A 14,283-nucleotide genomic window follows, 5' to 3' on the forward strand; every position below is an offset into this window, starting at 1 on the left:
GGAGGGATACATTAGAACAAATGGATTTGCTTGATTTGGGTGCAATCTGGACATTGATGTACCAACCTATCCTACTTAAAGCACTTTAAAAGGCTTTTTAAAGACAGCCATTTGGCAGTGACAGTTGATATGTTAAACGTTTCAGATGTTTTAAACCATTGTTTTAAAATACTATTGAAAGGCTGCTCTAGTCTAAATTGATGATGCCCAAGGGCAAATCCCTTAAGTGATTTCTATGTAACTGATGGACAAAATATTTGTTTTGTGTATTCAAAGATGTATCCTAAAGGTCCCATGACATAAAAATTTCACTTTATGAGCTTTTTTTAACATTAATATGCGTTCCCCCCAGCTTGCCTATGGTCCCCCAGTGGCTAGAAATGGTGATGGGTGTAAACCGAGCCCTGGGTATCCTGCTCTGCCTTTGAGAAAATGAAAACTCAGATGGGCCGATCTGGAATCTTCTCCTTATGACGTCATAAGGAGCAAGGTTACCTCCCCTGTCTCTGCTTTGCCCGCCCAGAGAATTTGGCCCACCCATGAGAGAGAGAGAGAGACATCATGGCTTTCAAACGAGAAAAGTGGCAGTTGGTCAAGGCCACACCCCCACCCTCCACCTTGCCCCCCCCTCTCTCCTCCTCAATAGCTACAGACCCAGAAATGGCACATCCTAAGGAAAGCTCATTGTGGTACTGGCTCTAGTGGCTGTAATTCTGCACCACGGTGGAATTTTGGGAAAGAGACCACTAAGGGGACCACTAAGGCCTATATATGAGCATCCAAAGAGCACCATGTCATGGGACCTTTAAGATAATATGAGGCTTCGGCAGTCAAATCAAGTGGGTGCCTTCTAAAGTTACAGTCTTATGAGTATCAAATTCTCTCTTTTGTGTTTTCCTGCACAGTGTTTCCTGCAGTGGACAGATATTTCACATAAAATCTCATTTTAGAAGATCTCTACTTGATTTGTCTGACATGAGGAATCTGGTTTCCATAATCGGGTTACAATTTTAGAGTAACCTGATTGTCCCAGCTGTCTGCTGGAGAAACCATTTTGTAACGGTTTCTTATTGGCCTTCACTCCACAGTGCCACAAACAACAACAACTGACGGCACAAGGTCTCCCCATTGTGGGTTGGTTTTATGGTTTAGGGCAGGGGTCTGCAACCTGTGGCTCTTTAGCCCCTCTCCAGTGGCTTCCTGTGGCTTTGACAAAAGAATTATACATTTGAGTTTTTATTATTGTTCTAGGCCTAAAGTGATTCTTACATTCTCAATTGAAATAACATTTCAATATACTTAATCCATTAATTAGATGGTAACACTTTACTTGAAAGTATCTACATAAGAGTGACATGACACTGTCATGACACATGAACCCTAACCCTAACCCTAACATGACAAAAACTGAATGACACTTATAAAAGAAGCTTATGTCATGAGCGTTTATGACTTGTTTATGTTTTATGACATGTTCATGACAGTGTCATGTCACTCTTATGTATATACCTTCAAGTAAAGTGTAACCAAATAGATTATAGAATTTAAATAATCTATTCTTAAGACTTCAGAAACGAAACTGAGATAGTTAAAAAAATAAATAAAGGCATTTCTCTCTCTGCAAAGACTGGGCCATACAAATGGATACAAAATATCTTATATCTATCTATCAGTTTAGACTAGGGTTGTACCTTAATTATTGCGGCTCTTTTTCATGACCAAAAATGGCTCTTTTGATAGTAAAGGTGGCTGACGCCTGGTTTAGGAAAGCACTGAACTACAGGACATTATATGTGCAGTGACACAACACTCAGTAATTTACAGTACAATACATTGTTTCAATTATGTAACTCTGTTACTGTTCAGTATTTTGAAATTACATTACTTTTTATCCTATGATTATTAAAAGCGACTTCCAATTAAGTGCTTTCAACCCTGAAGGTTAGCTTTAAATAAGCAAAACTACAAAGATTTTATTTTATTTTTGTGTGTGTTTTAGTACAGCATGTATTCACATGTATGTACAATGTATTTGTCTCCTGTTGACTTCACTGTAAGGTCTCTCTGAATCAGAGCATCAGTAAGTTTTATAGAAATACATTAAACTGTGAGATCGCCGTGACGAACTTGGCTAAAAGCCTAGAATGTAAAAGGAAAGAACTAATGATAATATAATACAATCTGACAGAAGGTGCCACTGACTCCTTTTACTGCTCCATCCTCTCCAGTGCAGGCCTGAGGAGCAGGCTTCTCTTTGGCTCGGTGTGTTAGTAATTATCTGATTATTTCTGCCGAGCGCTGCCAGGGGCTGCGTTGCATTTCCACAGTTTATTGAGATAAAGTCGAACTCAGCGTGCAAGCCTAGCAGATTGGGCTCCAGCTCTGCTGGACGCTGACCAGGGGGGAGAAGCCGCCCCAGCAGACATCACTGCTGCAGGATTAGAGCTGCCGCACAGCGCTGGGAAGAGGAGGCATCACCGAGGTAAGACACCCAACGCACATCACAGGGCGTGTGAACACAGAAAGCCATTTTAACCTCCTCTGATATCTGAACTATGAGAAGCATCAGTTAGTAATCCCGATAACACAGCTGCATTCATTGTGTGCGACAAATATCTCGAGATGCACCATCATCATTTTGAGTGGGTTAGCAGTTTTCCAAACATATCACATCTTTAATTAGTATGCTGTTGAGTTGTATCTGTTGTTGAGGCTCATTTTGTAAATGTTTTGCCGTATTTGGCTATCAACACTAATTGTGTGAATCAGTTTGGGTGAAGACTTAAAAAAAATAATCAACTGTACCTTTTAGATAACAGAGTGATCTGTGTTATTTCTGCATAAAAATACGTTTTCTGAAATATGCAAACTGTAAACAAGTGGAATTGCATCTGAAGTTAGTGAGATTTTGTCCTCTACGGTATTTTAGTATTTAAATTGTTACGAGAACAAGAGATTTAAAGCTTGAATAGGAGACTTGTAATCTGTGTTTTGCAGTGCAGGTATATATGTTCACTGCAGGAAGGATTTACACCGCTCTGAAAGACAGAAGAATGAAAGATGAAGGTGTCAGGGGTCCTATTTATCAAAGTGTGAATGGAACAAGTTCTAAATCTGTCTAAAGGAACTTTCCATTACATAAAAGTCATCATATAACAAACATGCATTAATCCCAGCTGATCTACATCCACCTGCTGCTTCTCTACCACAACAGGGTTAGTTTGTGTGTGTGTGTGTGTGTGTGTGTATTGTCAGGAGTGGTTATAAATGCATGCACATTCGGGACAGCAAAAACGTAACGTGTAACGATGGTTTATTAACGAGGCCTCAGATCAGATCTTAGATTGTTTTAACAAAATATGATATTAGAAAAAGGGAACCTGAGTCAACACATTAAAGAAGTTCTGGTAGCACTTAACTTGAAGGTATCTACATAAGAGTGTCATGACAGTGTCATGAACACATTACACAGTCATGACACAGTCATGACACATGAACCCTAACCCTAACCCTAACTTTGTCATGACAAAAACCGAATGACACTTACTGACAGAAGCGTTATGTCACAAACGTTCATGACTTGTTTATAATGTTTATGACACGTTCATGACAGTGTCATGTCACTCTCATGTAGATACCTTCAAGTGTAACCCAAGTTCTGATTTTTCATCACGACCTTCAACTCGTTTAGATTCGTCAAATTTGGTTGCTGTTGCAGGTGAAGAGAGGACATGCTGACTCAGCTGGTTTTGGGATGGACTGCCTTGCTCAGCGGCTTCCAGCCGGCGGTTGCCTCCGTCACAACCAGTGAGTACACACATGAGGCAGAGGCAACCAGACGTTGAGATCAGACCCTAACAGCCCCCCCCGAGCCAGAAGCAGCTGAGATGTATTGCGGGGGGTGGGGGGGGGAGTGACAGGTTGTGTAAAATTGTTTCCACGACGGGGTTGCAGTAACGGTGGTTGGTGGCCCAATGTTTCTCATAACAGCGTGGCAAAAAGACCTCGCCAATGTATTCTGTACATTTATCGTCTGCTCACACAGGGAATTACAGTATAATGCTGGTTTTTCTCTTCTTCCTTTCTAATTTGTCTTAGTTACTAACTGGATGTGTCTAGTTGTTGTTATCCGAGTGTAGCTTTAGCCCTCTGAAGAAAAAGATAGCTGTCTTTGGAGCAGAGTTCACATAAACAGTCATTGTGGACCAGATGGGGCCCTGTGCACGGGTGGGGGGTGGGTTGTGAAATCAGAATCAGAAAAGCGTTTATTGTATATTTATTATACTCAAAACTACTTCATTTAACATGACCTATGTAAACACTTAAAGCATGGAGGAACATCAATGGGCCTGGGCAAGACTTTCATAAATATTTATTACGTCCGTTTGTCCATCTGTCTCTCTCTCTCTCTGTCTGTCTGTCTCTCTCTTTCCGTCTGTCCGTCTGTCTGTCTGTCTCTCTGTCTGTCTGTCTGTCCATCTGTAGGGTTTCTATCTAGCAGAGACAGTGGGTGTTCAGCTCCGAAATGCTTCATCCTTCCTCCACCTCCACCACCTGTGTTTCCTACAGTCAAACGGAGAGCAGGGCTGCTGGTGATGACACACACACACACACACACACACACACACACACACACACACACACACACACACACACACACACACACACACACACACACACACACACACACACACACACACACACACACACACACACACACACACACACACACACACACACACACACACACACACACACACACAAAAACACACACGCATGCACACAAATGTGCATGGCTGTATCAAGAGTGCATTTAAGTCTAGCTCAGTTTAAGCCCCTGTGTGTTTAATTCAGCAGCCTTCACTGCCGTTTACCTTCCCACAGTATCTGATCTTTACACATCCTCCACGTGGGGGGGCTTTACATTTAAAAATGTGTTAACAATCCGATCCTAAATGGCTGACTTCAAACTAAACCCTGCTGATTTGCCTTCGACTCCTCAGGTCGATATAACAGAACACATCACAGGAGCGAAAGGGGAAAAGGTATGACGGACCAATTTTGCTTCTGTTTGGCACCATTAAACAAGAAATGTGTCGTTTAAATTAATTGGTGCATAATGTAATGTAGTAGTCTCCCGTTTTTCCATACTCCTTCACCGTGTTTTTTTTTATGAGCACTATGCAGCAAACTTTAATGTTGTTTGTGTCTAAAGGGCTCCAGAGGACCCAGAGGACCCAAGGTACAGTGTATCAGCTTGCTGCATGTGCAACTGTGTAAGCATGGAGCTCTTCTCTACAACAAATTGAAAAGTCATGCTGTGTCAAACTGCTGAGTGTATTTTAGGGCCAACCTGGTGTACCGGGTCCAGATGCAGAACCTGGAACACAAGGAGCCATGGGACAGCCCGGTCAAAAGGTCACAGAAACACCATTCATGTCTATCTTACCACCAGCTATCAAACGCTGACATGCAGCGTTCTCACATCTAAAAGACAACTTATGTGATGTTAAAGGTGCAGTAGGTAAGACTTATTTATCTAACTTTCTGTCATGTTTTCTGAAACTGACCCTATGTTCCAGTAGAACTACAAGAAGCAGGTCATTTAAAAAACAATCCGGCTCCTCTGGCACCACCTACAGCCTGTAGTGCGATTTGCAAAAATCCACAGCTCCTTCCCATTCTCCCTCGTGGGGGGAGGTGCTTAGGAGACCATTTTGGGCTTTAGCAGAAAGGGGGGGAGGGGGGGAGAAGTTGTTGATGTTCAAATTCTTTGGCTGAATCCTGGATCTTCACAATCCTACCTACGGCACCTTTAACTCTTTCCTGCCACTGCAGCAATGTGTTTCATCTGTGTATTTACCTTATTTTGTCACGTATCAAGACACACATTTGTAGAATTTATTTATTTATTTAATGTTTATTTGACAGGGACAAATGCATAGAACATTGCTTTATAAAGAATACAAACTAGATGCCATGCATACAGGTTTATAGCCATGACTAATTTGCAACCCCTGTCCCTGGGTTGTCTGAAACTGCAGAGCAGAGAACTGTAACTGAACAAAGAACATGAAAACTACCCAGTCCCCAAATCAGCAGTCCTTATTCATGTGTTGAGAGAAATCACTGTTGACTTACCAAATGAGTCGTTAATTAGCAGTTTTAATTGTTTTACAGGCAGTTTGGATATCATTTTAGATTTTTCATTTTACCTCACAATCACAATCACAGAAAACTGCACCATGACTGCCAGAAATGCTGTTCATATTCAGTCTCTGGCTCACAAAAACTTTTTTTTCCATTACAGAAAACAAATGTAGAGCTATGAGGAAAATCTCTCCTCTGTTTACATTATCACAATTTGAACCATCAGGTGCAATACATTTTGAAAAGTCACAAATTATCCGTCCATGCCAAATCACATCTTAGTAATACACAGTCTTGTGACCGAGTCATCTTTGCTCAAGTCCCTGGTAAGTCTCAAGGCATTTGGTCCCAGTCTTACAGTTTTTTCGATTGCTAAACGACAGTGGGCACAACAGGAGACACATGTGCAAAACTCTAACCACAGTAGCAGTTCATGTGGACCAAACTCTAGTTCGTTTTTCATTGCTTGAACACAGTTTTCAAAACTTTACACACTTATCCCATGACTTTAACCACAACGTGCACAACACTGTAGATTTACAGCACTTTGTTCAAATGCTAACACACTGCTGTCAAAACTGTTAAGCACACATTCAAAACAGAATAGATTTCAGTCTGGTGCCATCAAACACTGCTGATTGCAATTTTAGCTGAAAGCCTAAGCAGGTGTCTTGTTTTAGACTAGTTAGTGAACATATATGGTATTTATACAGAGAAAGCTCAGAAAGCCTTTTATTGTACACAAACACCAAATAAGAATGAAACAATTATACACTGTACCGTTTGAGAGAAACAGGTAAAATATCAAAGATACCAACATGTCCAGGTAAGATGTCTGAGGTTATGTACACAGCTATAAAAAAAGTGAAAAACACTATATCTTTACAATAGTAAAACTGCGTTCTTACTGTTTTTCAGAAAGTAATGGTGGTGAAAGCAATAGAAACACCACATTAATTAGTATTTAGAGATGATGCAGACATCCAATGTGATGAAGAAAACTTGACACATGATGCTGGAGCGAGGCAGGATTAGTCACACTATTCTTTGGTACTGTTACGTATGTACCTTTAGTTTTTTTTCCCCAGTAATTCCATAAATTACTAGAGACAAAATACTTTATTGAAGAAAACTGCTGATTTTAATTCCTTCTTTTTTTCCTTAAATAAACTACTGAGTAGTGTCAAGTCACTCAAATTGTTCAAACTGTAAAGATGAGAAAGTTTGTAATTTCTGTATTGGTGTGTGACGCTAGTGTTTTTACCCTCAGTGTGTTCTGAGTGACAGTGTGTGTTATCTCAGTGAGGCTTGTGCATACTGTTTGGCTGCACTGAGCCTGTTTTGCTGTTGGTGATGTGAACTGTTTAGCTCAGGTGACTGTTGTGCCCACTGAGGTTTAGCAATCGGAAAAAACTGTAAGCAAGTCTCGAGTTATTTTTTTTGTTACAGTATGTCAAGTCAAGTCGAGTCGAGTCAAGTCCCAAATCAAGTCGCTTTTTTTCCATCTTGCTTGCAATTTTTAAATCCAAAAGGGATTAGTCGTGGCACAGATGCAACCATTGTGGCGGTCTGGTCTGACTAATGAGGCTTCATCAGGGGTCTCTGATGTTATGAGTTGCCATAGCAACTGACAGCCAGTCATCCAATCACGGCGATCACATACCGGGGAGTTTTTTGAGTCGTCCAATCATGATTCACAGTTTGCGCTGCTGCTGCTGCATAGCATAGTTGAAAGTTAGACAGAAACGTGACAACGTCACATTATATTATTTTATATTTTACAGCTAACATTTAGACTTATGAATACACATCCAAGTCACCATGCCATCATGTCAAGTCAAGTCTTGAGTCATTAACTTACAAGTCCAAGTCCATTTATTTTTTTGTCAAGTCGTCAAAACGGGGGGTCCAAGTCACCAAGTCTCAATTCAACATGTCTGAGTTATCTCTCACCACCATTAGGATTAGTTTTGTGAACTTTAGATGAGGCAAAACAATGTGTATTTACATTAATTTACTGAACTGTAGGATTCTAACAAAGCAACCCTTTGAACGCTGTGCCATGATGTTTTGATGTTTCCACAGGGAGAGAAGGGTGACAGAGGCTGGAGGGGCCTGTATGGAGACATAGGAACTCCCGGGATCATACAGGTACATTTGAGCTTTTTCATTCAGCTCCTGTTGACTCATACATTAGGAAAATGACCATGTTTCCACATCATATACCACCTGGTTTAATATATATTTCATGAACTTGCAAAACATGCGACATGCCCATGATGAAAGCCAGGCAACAAACAAAGGCAGCTTTATTTTTATTTGTATAGCACATTTCAGCAACAGGGCAATTCAAAGTGCTTTACATAAAACATTAAAGAGCATTTAGAAGACAATTAAAAACAATTTAAAAACATAATAATACAATTTACAGTGCAGTATAATAATTTAAAGAACTGAGAAATAAAATACGCAAATAAAAGTAACAGTGCAGTATAAGAAATTACTGTTATTTATTTTTCAATGTGATCGTCACCACAAGGCTAAGTTATTTTCTTCAGCAAACGGACTCACAGACCGTCTCTTAAATACCTCTAGATAAAAGACAAGAATAAAATTGACAGTGCAGTATAAGAACTGAGAGATAAAATACGTGAATAAAAGTTACAGTGCAGTATGAGAAATTAAACATTAAAGAGCAGTTACAGAATGTCATACAGTGTCATCAATGCCACTTCAGTATAACAATTGAACAGTTATTTAAAGAAAGGCAACATCAAAAAGATAGGTCTTTAGCTTTGATTTAAAAGAACTGAGAGTTGCTGCGGACCTGCAGTTTTCTGGGAGTTTGTTCCAGATATGTGGAGCATAAAAACTGAACGCTGCTTCCCCCTGTTTAGTTCTGACTCTGGGAACAACAAGTAGACCTGTCCCAGACGAGCTGAGAGGTCTGGGTGGGTCATAGTGTAGTAGCAGATCAGAAATGTATTTTGGCCCTAAACCGTTTAGTGATTTATAAACCAGCAAAAGTATTTTGAAATCTATTCTTTGAGGCACAGGAAGCCAGTATAGAGACTTCAGTACTGGAGTGATGTGATCCACTTTCTTGGTTTTAGTGAGGACTCGAGCAGCAGCGTTCTGAATCAGCTGCAGTTGTGATTGATTTTTTAGGGAGACCTGTAAAGACACCGTTACAGTAGTCAAGTCTACTGAAGATAAAAGCATGGACAAGTTTTTCCAAATCCTGCTGAGACATAAGTCCTTTAACCCTCGATATATTTTTAAGGTGATAATAGGCTGATTTTGTAATTGTCTTAATGTGGCTTTTAAAATTCAGGTCTGAGTCCATGACTACACCAAGATTTCTGGCTTTGTCTGTTGTTTTTAACATTGTCGTTTGAAGCTGAGTGCTGACTTTTAATCGTTCCTCTTTTGCTCCAAAAACAACTACCTCAGTTTTTTCTTCATTTAATTTAAGAAAATTCTGGCACATCTAGTTGTTAATTTGTTCAATGCACTTAGTCAGTTGTTGTATTGAACTATAGTCCCCTGGCGATAAGGTTATATAAATTTGTGTGTCATCGGCATAACTATGGTAGCTTATTTTATTGTTTTCCATCATTTGAGCCAGTGGAAGTATGTAGATGTTAAACAGGAGAGGCCCCAGAACTGAGCCTTGGGGAACTCCGCACGTCATATTTGTATGCTCAGATGTATAATTCCCTATAGACACAAAGTAGTCCCTATTCTTTAAATAAGACTCAAACCACTTTAGTACAGAGCCAGAAATGCCAATCCTGTTTTCCAATCGGTCTAGTAATATGTCATGGTCGACCGTATCAAATGCAGCACTGAGATCAAGTAATACTAAGACTGAAATTTTGCCATTATCTGTATTTAAGTGGATGTCATTAAAGACTTTAACAAGAGCTGTCTCAGTGCTGTGATGTGGTCGAAAACCAGACTGGAAGGCATCAAAACTATTGTTGAGTGACAAGAAAAGGTTGAGTTGTAGAGAAACCGTTTTTTCAATGATTTTACTTAAAAATGGAAGGTTTGATATTGGCCTATAGTTGCTCATTAGTGATGTGTAAATTGTTCTTTTTTAAGAGTGCCTTGATGACTGCAGTTTTCAGGGCCTGTCGGAAGATACCTGAAAATAGAGACGTGTTTACAATCTGCAGAAGATCTGTAGCCAAACAATTCGAAACATTTTTGAAAAGGCCTGTTGGTAGAATATCAAGGCAACAGGAGGAACAAACATGTACAGTACAGGCAAAAAGTTTGGACACACCTTCTCATTCAATGTGTTTCTTTATTTTCATGACAATTTTTTTTTTTTAATTCCTCAAAGTAGCCACCCTTTGCTTTTTTTGATAACTCTGCAAACCCTTGGTGTTTTCTCAATGAGCTTCATGAGGTAGTCACCTGAAATGGTTTTCACTTCACAGGTGTGCTTTGTCAGGGTTAATTAGTGGAATTTTTTCCCTTATTAATAAAAAAGCAAAGGGGGGCTTCTTTGAAGAATCTAAAATATAAGACATGTTTTCAGTTATTTCACACTTTTTTGTTAAGTACATAATTCCATATGTGTTAATTCATAGTTTTGATGCCTTCAGTGAGAATCTACAATGTAAATAGTCATGAAAATAAAAAGGAAACGCATTGAATGAGAAGGTGTGTCCAAACTTCTGGCCTGTACTGTATGTCATCACCACATACAGTAGGCTATAAGCTAAGTTATTTACACACATTATGACAGAGGAATTAAAGTTATATGGACATATTTACCATTGACCTGATACATTGATTGCAATTTGTCCATCATGTTTTTAAATCATACAAAAGAACATGTAAAATCCAGAAATGTACCGGTAATATTTGCCACCTCATCTGCTGTAAGAAGTGTGTGACATAACAACCTGAATGCACCACCGGTTTTTATGAATGGCAAATGTGCCTGCTTACATTCAACTGTGCAGCAATTTTGGGGAACTGACTTTTTACAGTGGGACAGCAGTTGGGAAGGGGGTCATGTTTTAAAGGGGGAGCACTGTTAATAGATACAGTAGAACCAAATCTTTTCTTTCATACCTCACTTACAATATTTACTGATTAGCACATACAAAAAATGCCAAAAAAGTGGCTGGGTGTCACCCTTGATCCAACTCTCAGCTTTAAAAAAACATCTCAAAAAGCTGGGCAACACACTGAAATTGAATCTATCAAACTACAGAAACATAAGAAATTCCCTTACTGTTGAGGCATCAAGTACATACCTATACACAATGATTAGTCCACATTTTTTTATATTGCATTTCACGTTGGTCTCATGCATGTAAAACAGCCCTAAGGCCACTTGAATCATTATATAAAAATGCCCTCAAGATCCATGACAAATAGCCACGTCATTACCATCACTGTTATATTCTCACTAAATATGACATGCTAAATCTTGAAAAGGCTATATTTCACTCAAATGTTGTGTTGGAATTTTAAACCCCTCAGATCTCTGCAGAGTAAATCCAGACAGCTAGCTAGACTATCTGTCCAATCTGAGTTTTCTGTCGCATGACTAGAACAACTTCTGAACGTACACATGTTCCACCAATACCAAGTTTCTTCCAGAGGCTGTTTTGCAGCGTCACAGTGGCTCCGTCCGGCACTTAGCGCCTAAGACGATTGTGATTGGTTTAAAGAAATGCCAATAAACCAGAACACGTTTTACCCCCATCCTGAATTGCTGTGTGGACTCGCCAGACCTTCCTCCGCAGCACTATGGAGGAGGGTCCGGCCCGTGGCCCTCTGCAGACCACACTAGTTAAATTAAAATGATTGAAATTAATAACACTGGTGTGTATTCACAGGGCACTAAGGGACGTAAAGGATCCAGGGTAAGTGACAGTTATGGCTTCTTTTTGGTTTTATATTACCTTTGAACACCACTGGCTTTTCTTTAGAGCAACACTCACTGTGTGATCCCCACTTATTTCTCATTTTTTTAATTTATTTCTATCCCTCCATCAGGGTGATAAAGGTGTGAGAGGAAACAGAGGAACCGGAGGAGAGAAGGTGAGGAAAAAAATGTTTCTTTCGCGAAATGTGACGCCATTCTATGAATGAATGAAACCGTATGTACCAATTGACCCGTGTGTCCCTTCAGGGTGAACGCGGCATCACTGCAGCGCCAGGAGAGAAGGTAGAAGACGTAATAAACACAAAGTCTGAAATAAAAGTGAGTTGAAACCATTCTGAATGGGAGTGAAGCTGTGAAGGCATCCTGTTCCGTGCTGTGCTGTTCCAGGGCGACCCAGGCCAGTGGGGAGATGCAGGGCAGATAGGTGAGCAAGGACCCAGAGGAGAGCCTGGAAACAGAGGAGGCCTGGTAGGTATATTAGATTAGATTGACTTTATTGATCCCAAATTGGGACATTTCAGCGCTACAGCAGCAAAATATAAGGCACACAGCACATGAGAGGGGGTTTGGGGGTCATCTGCCAGAAAAATGTTTTAGTTTTGAATCCCAGTTCTTGCATTTCTACATACATTTATAGGAACTATGGTGATACAGAATCCAGGAAATAATTAAGTTGACCATAATGAAATCATGCCAGAAAGAATAGTACTAAACTATGCATAAGAAAAATACTGTATGTCTTATTGCTTAAAATAGTGGCCAACCACTGAGACTTATAAATAAAATAATATCAAACTAATTTGAAAGTGTGTGGACACACACACACACACACACACACACAAAAAGAGGATTTTGAAAAGTGTGTGGGGTGTCCCCTCTGTCTCCAGTGGAAATGACGCCCTAGTGTATAGGCTGTAGCGCTGAAACTAATGATTATTTTCATTGTCAATTAATCTGTTGATTATTTTCTCAATTAGTCGTTTGGTCTATAAAATGTCAGAAAATTGTGAAAAATGTGGATCAGTGTTTCCCAAAAAGCCCAAGATGACGTCCTCAAATGTCTTGTTTTGTCCACAACTCAAAGATGTTCAGTTTACTGTCACAGAGGAGAGAAGACACTAGAACAATATTCACATTTATAGAAGCTAGAATCAGAGAATTGTTAACTGATTAATCGATTATCAAAATAGTTGGGGATTAATTTAATAGTTGACAATTAATTGATTTATTGATTCATCTTTGCAGCTCTAAAACCATATATTCATGTAGAAGGCTGACATGACGCAATGGTTTCTAGCAGGAAACTCGCAATGAATCCAATCACAATTGACCTCCATATAACTGGTTTACGTGTCTACTTGCTAACCAGCTAACTGTTTGATCAATCAACGATTCAATGAATAAAAATAAATCACTGTGTGCAGGCGTTGAAGGGATCTCGTGGAACTCCAGGAAAGCCCGGTCATCCTGGTCCTCCAGGACTGTCTGGTTGGACTGGAGAGCCTGGTCTACCTGGACAAGGTGCGTGATAGCAGGTTACAGATTAACTAGTTTATATTCTCGACGTTCCACTTCCGGGATTGCTCGGTTCCCCCGGATTTCACTCTTTTAGGCCGGACATCCATTACCTTCCCCTGTTTGTGTTGGCATTTAAACTCCGGTGAATTCATGAGGACTATGGTTAACTGCTCCTCAGATCTCTGCAGGGTAAATCCAGACAGCTAGCTAGACTATCTGTCCAATCCGAGTTTTCTGTTCCATGACTAAAACTACTTTTGAACGTACATGTTCCACCAAAACAAGTTCCTTCCCTTGGCTCCGTCCGGTACTTAGTGCCGCCCAAGACAATTGTGATTGGTTTAAAGAAATGCCAACAAACCAGAGCACGTTTTTCTCCACCTAAAAACATCTATATAAGTGATTCAAGGACTGACTATGGAGAAGTAGCTCATACAACCACACTTCAAAAGATCAGAACTATCCCTTTAATTATTATTAAATTAGTATAAATATGGGAGACTAGTACATGGATATAAGCATTGCTAATAAACGCAGATCAGAGCTGGGCAGCGGTAATTGATTTCGACCATCATCGACGTCCTCGTGTAGCATGAATATGTTGTCATACTGATAGTGTTAATGACATCTTGTTTTATATCTCTGGGTAACGGTACCTTGTGCTGTAGTGTACGTCCTAACAGGCCTGCAGGGAGACACAG

General features: G+C 39.9%; 1 protein-coding gene across 1 annotated transcript; it reads left to right on the top strand.

Moving 5' to 3' along the window:
- Positions 1-5,354: 5,354 nt before the first annotated feature.
- On the top strand, positions 5,355-13,621 carry LOC114563560 (macrophage receptor MARCO). The gene is made up of 7 exons (XM_028590356.1): positions 5,355-5,418; positions 8,236-8,301; positions 12,015-12,041; positions 12,175-12,219; positions 12,311-12,346; positions 12,452-12,532; positions 13,489-13,621. The coding sequence occupies exons 1-7, from the start codon at positions 5,398-5,400 to the stop codon at positions 13,591-13,593; spliced, it is 381 nt and encodes a 126-aa protein (XP_028446157.1). The 5' UTR covers positions 5,355-5,397; the 3' UTR covers positions 13,594-13,621.
- The last annotated feature ends 662 nt before the right edge of the window (positions 13,622-14,283 follow it).

This window comes from Perca flavescens, chromosome 11, assembly GCF_004354835.1.
Source record: "Perca flavescens isolate YP-PL-M2 chromosome 11, PFLA_1.0, whole genome shotgun sequence".
Taxonomy (NCBI): Eukaryota; Metazoa; Chordata; class Actinopteri; order Perciformes; family Percidae; genus Perca; species Perca flavescens.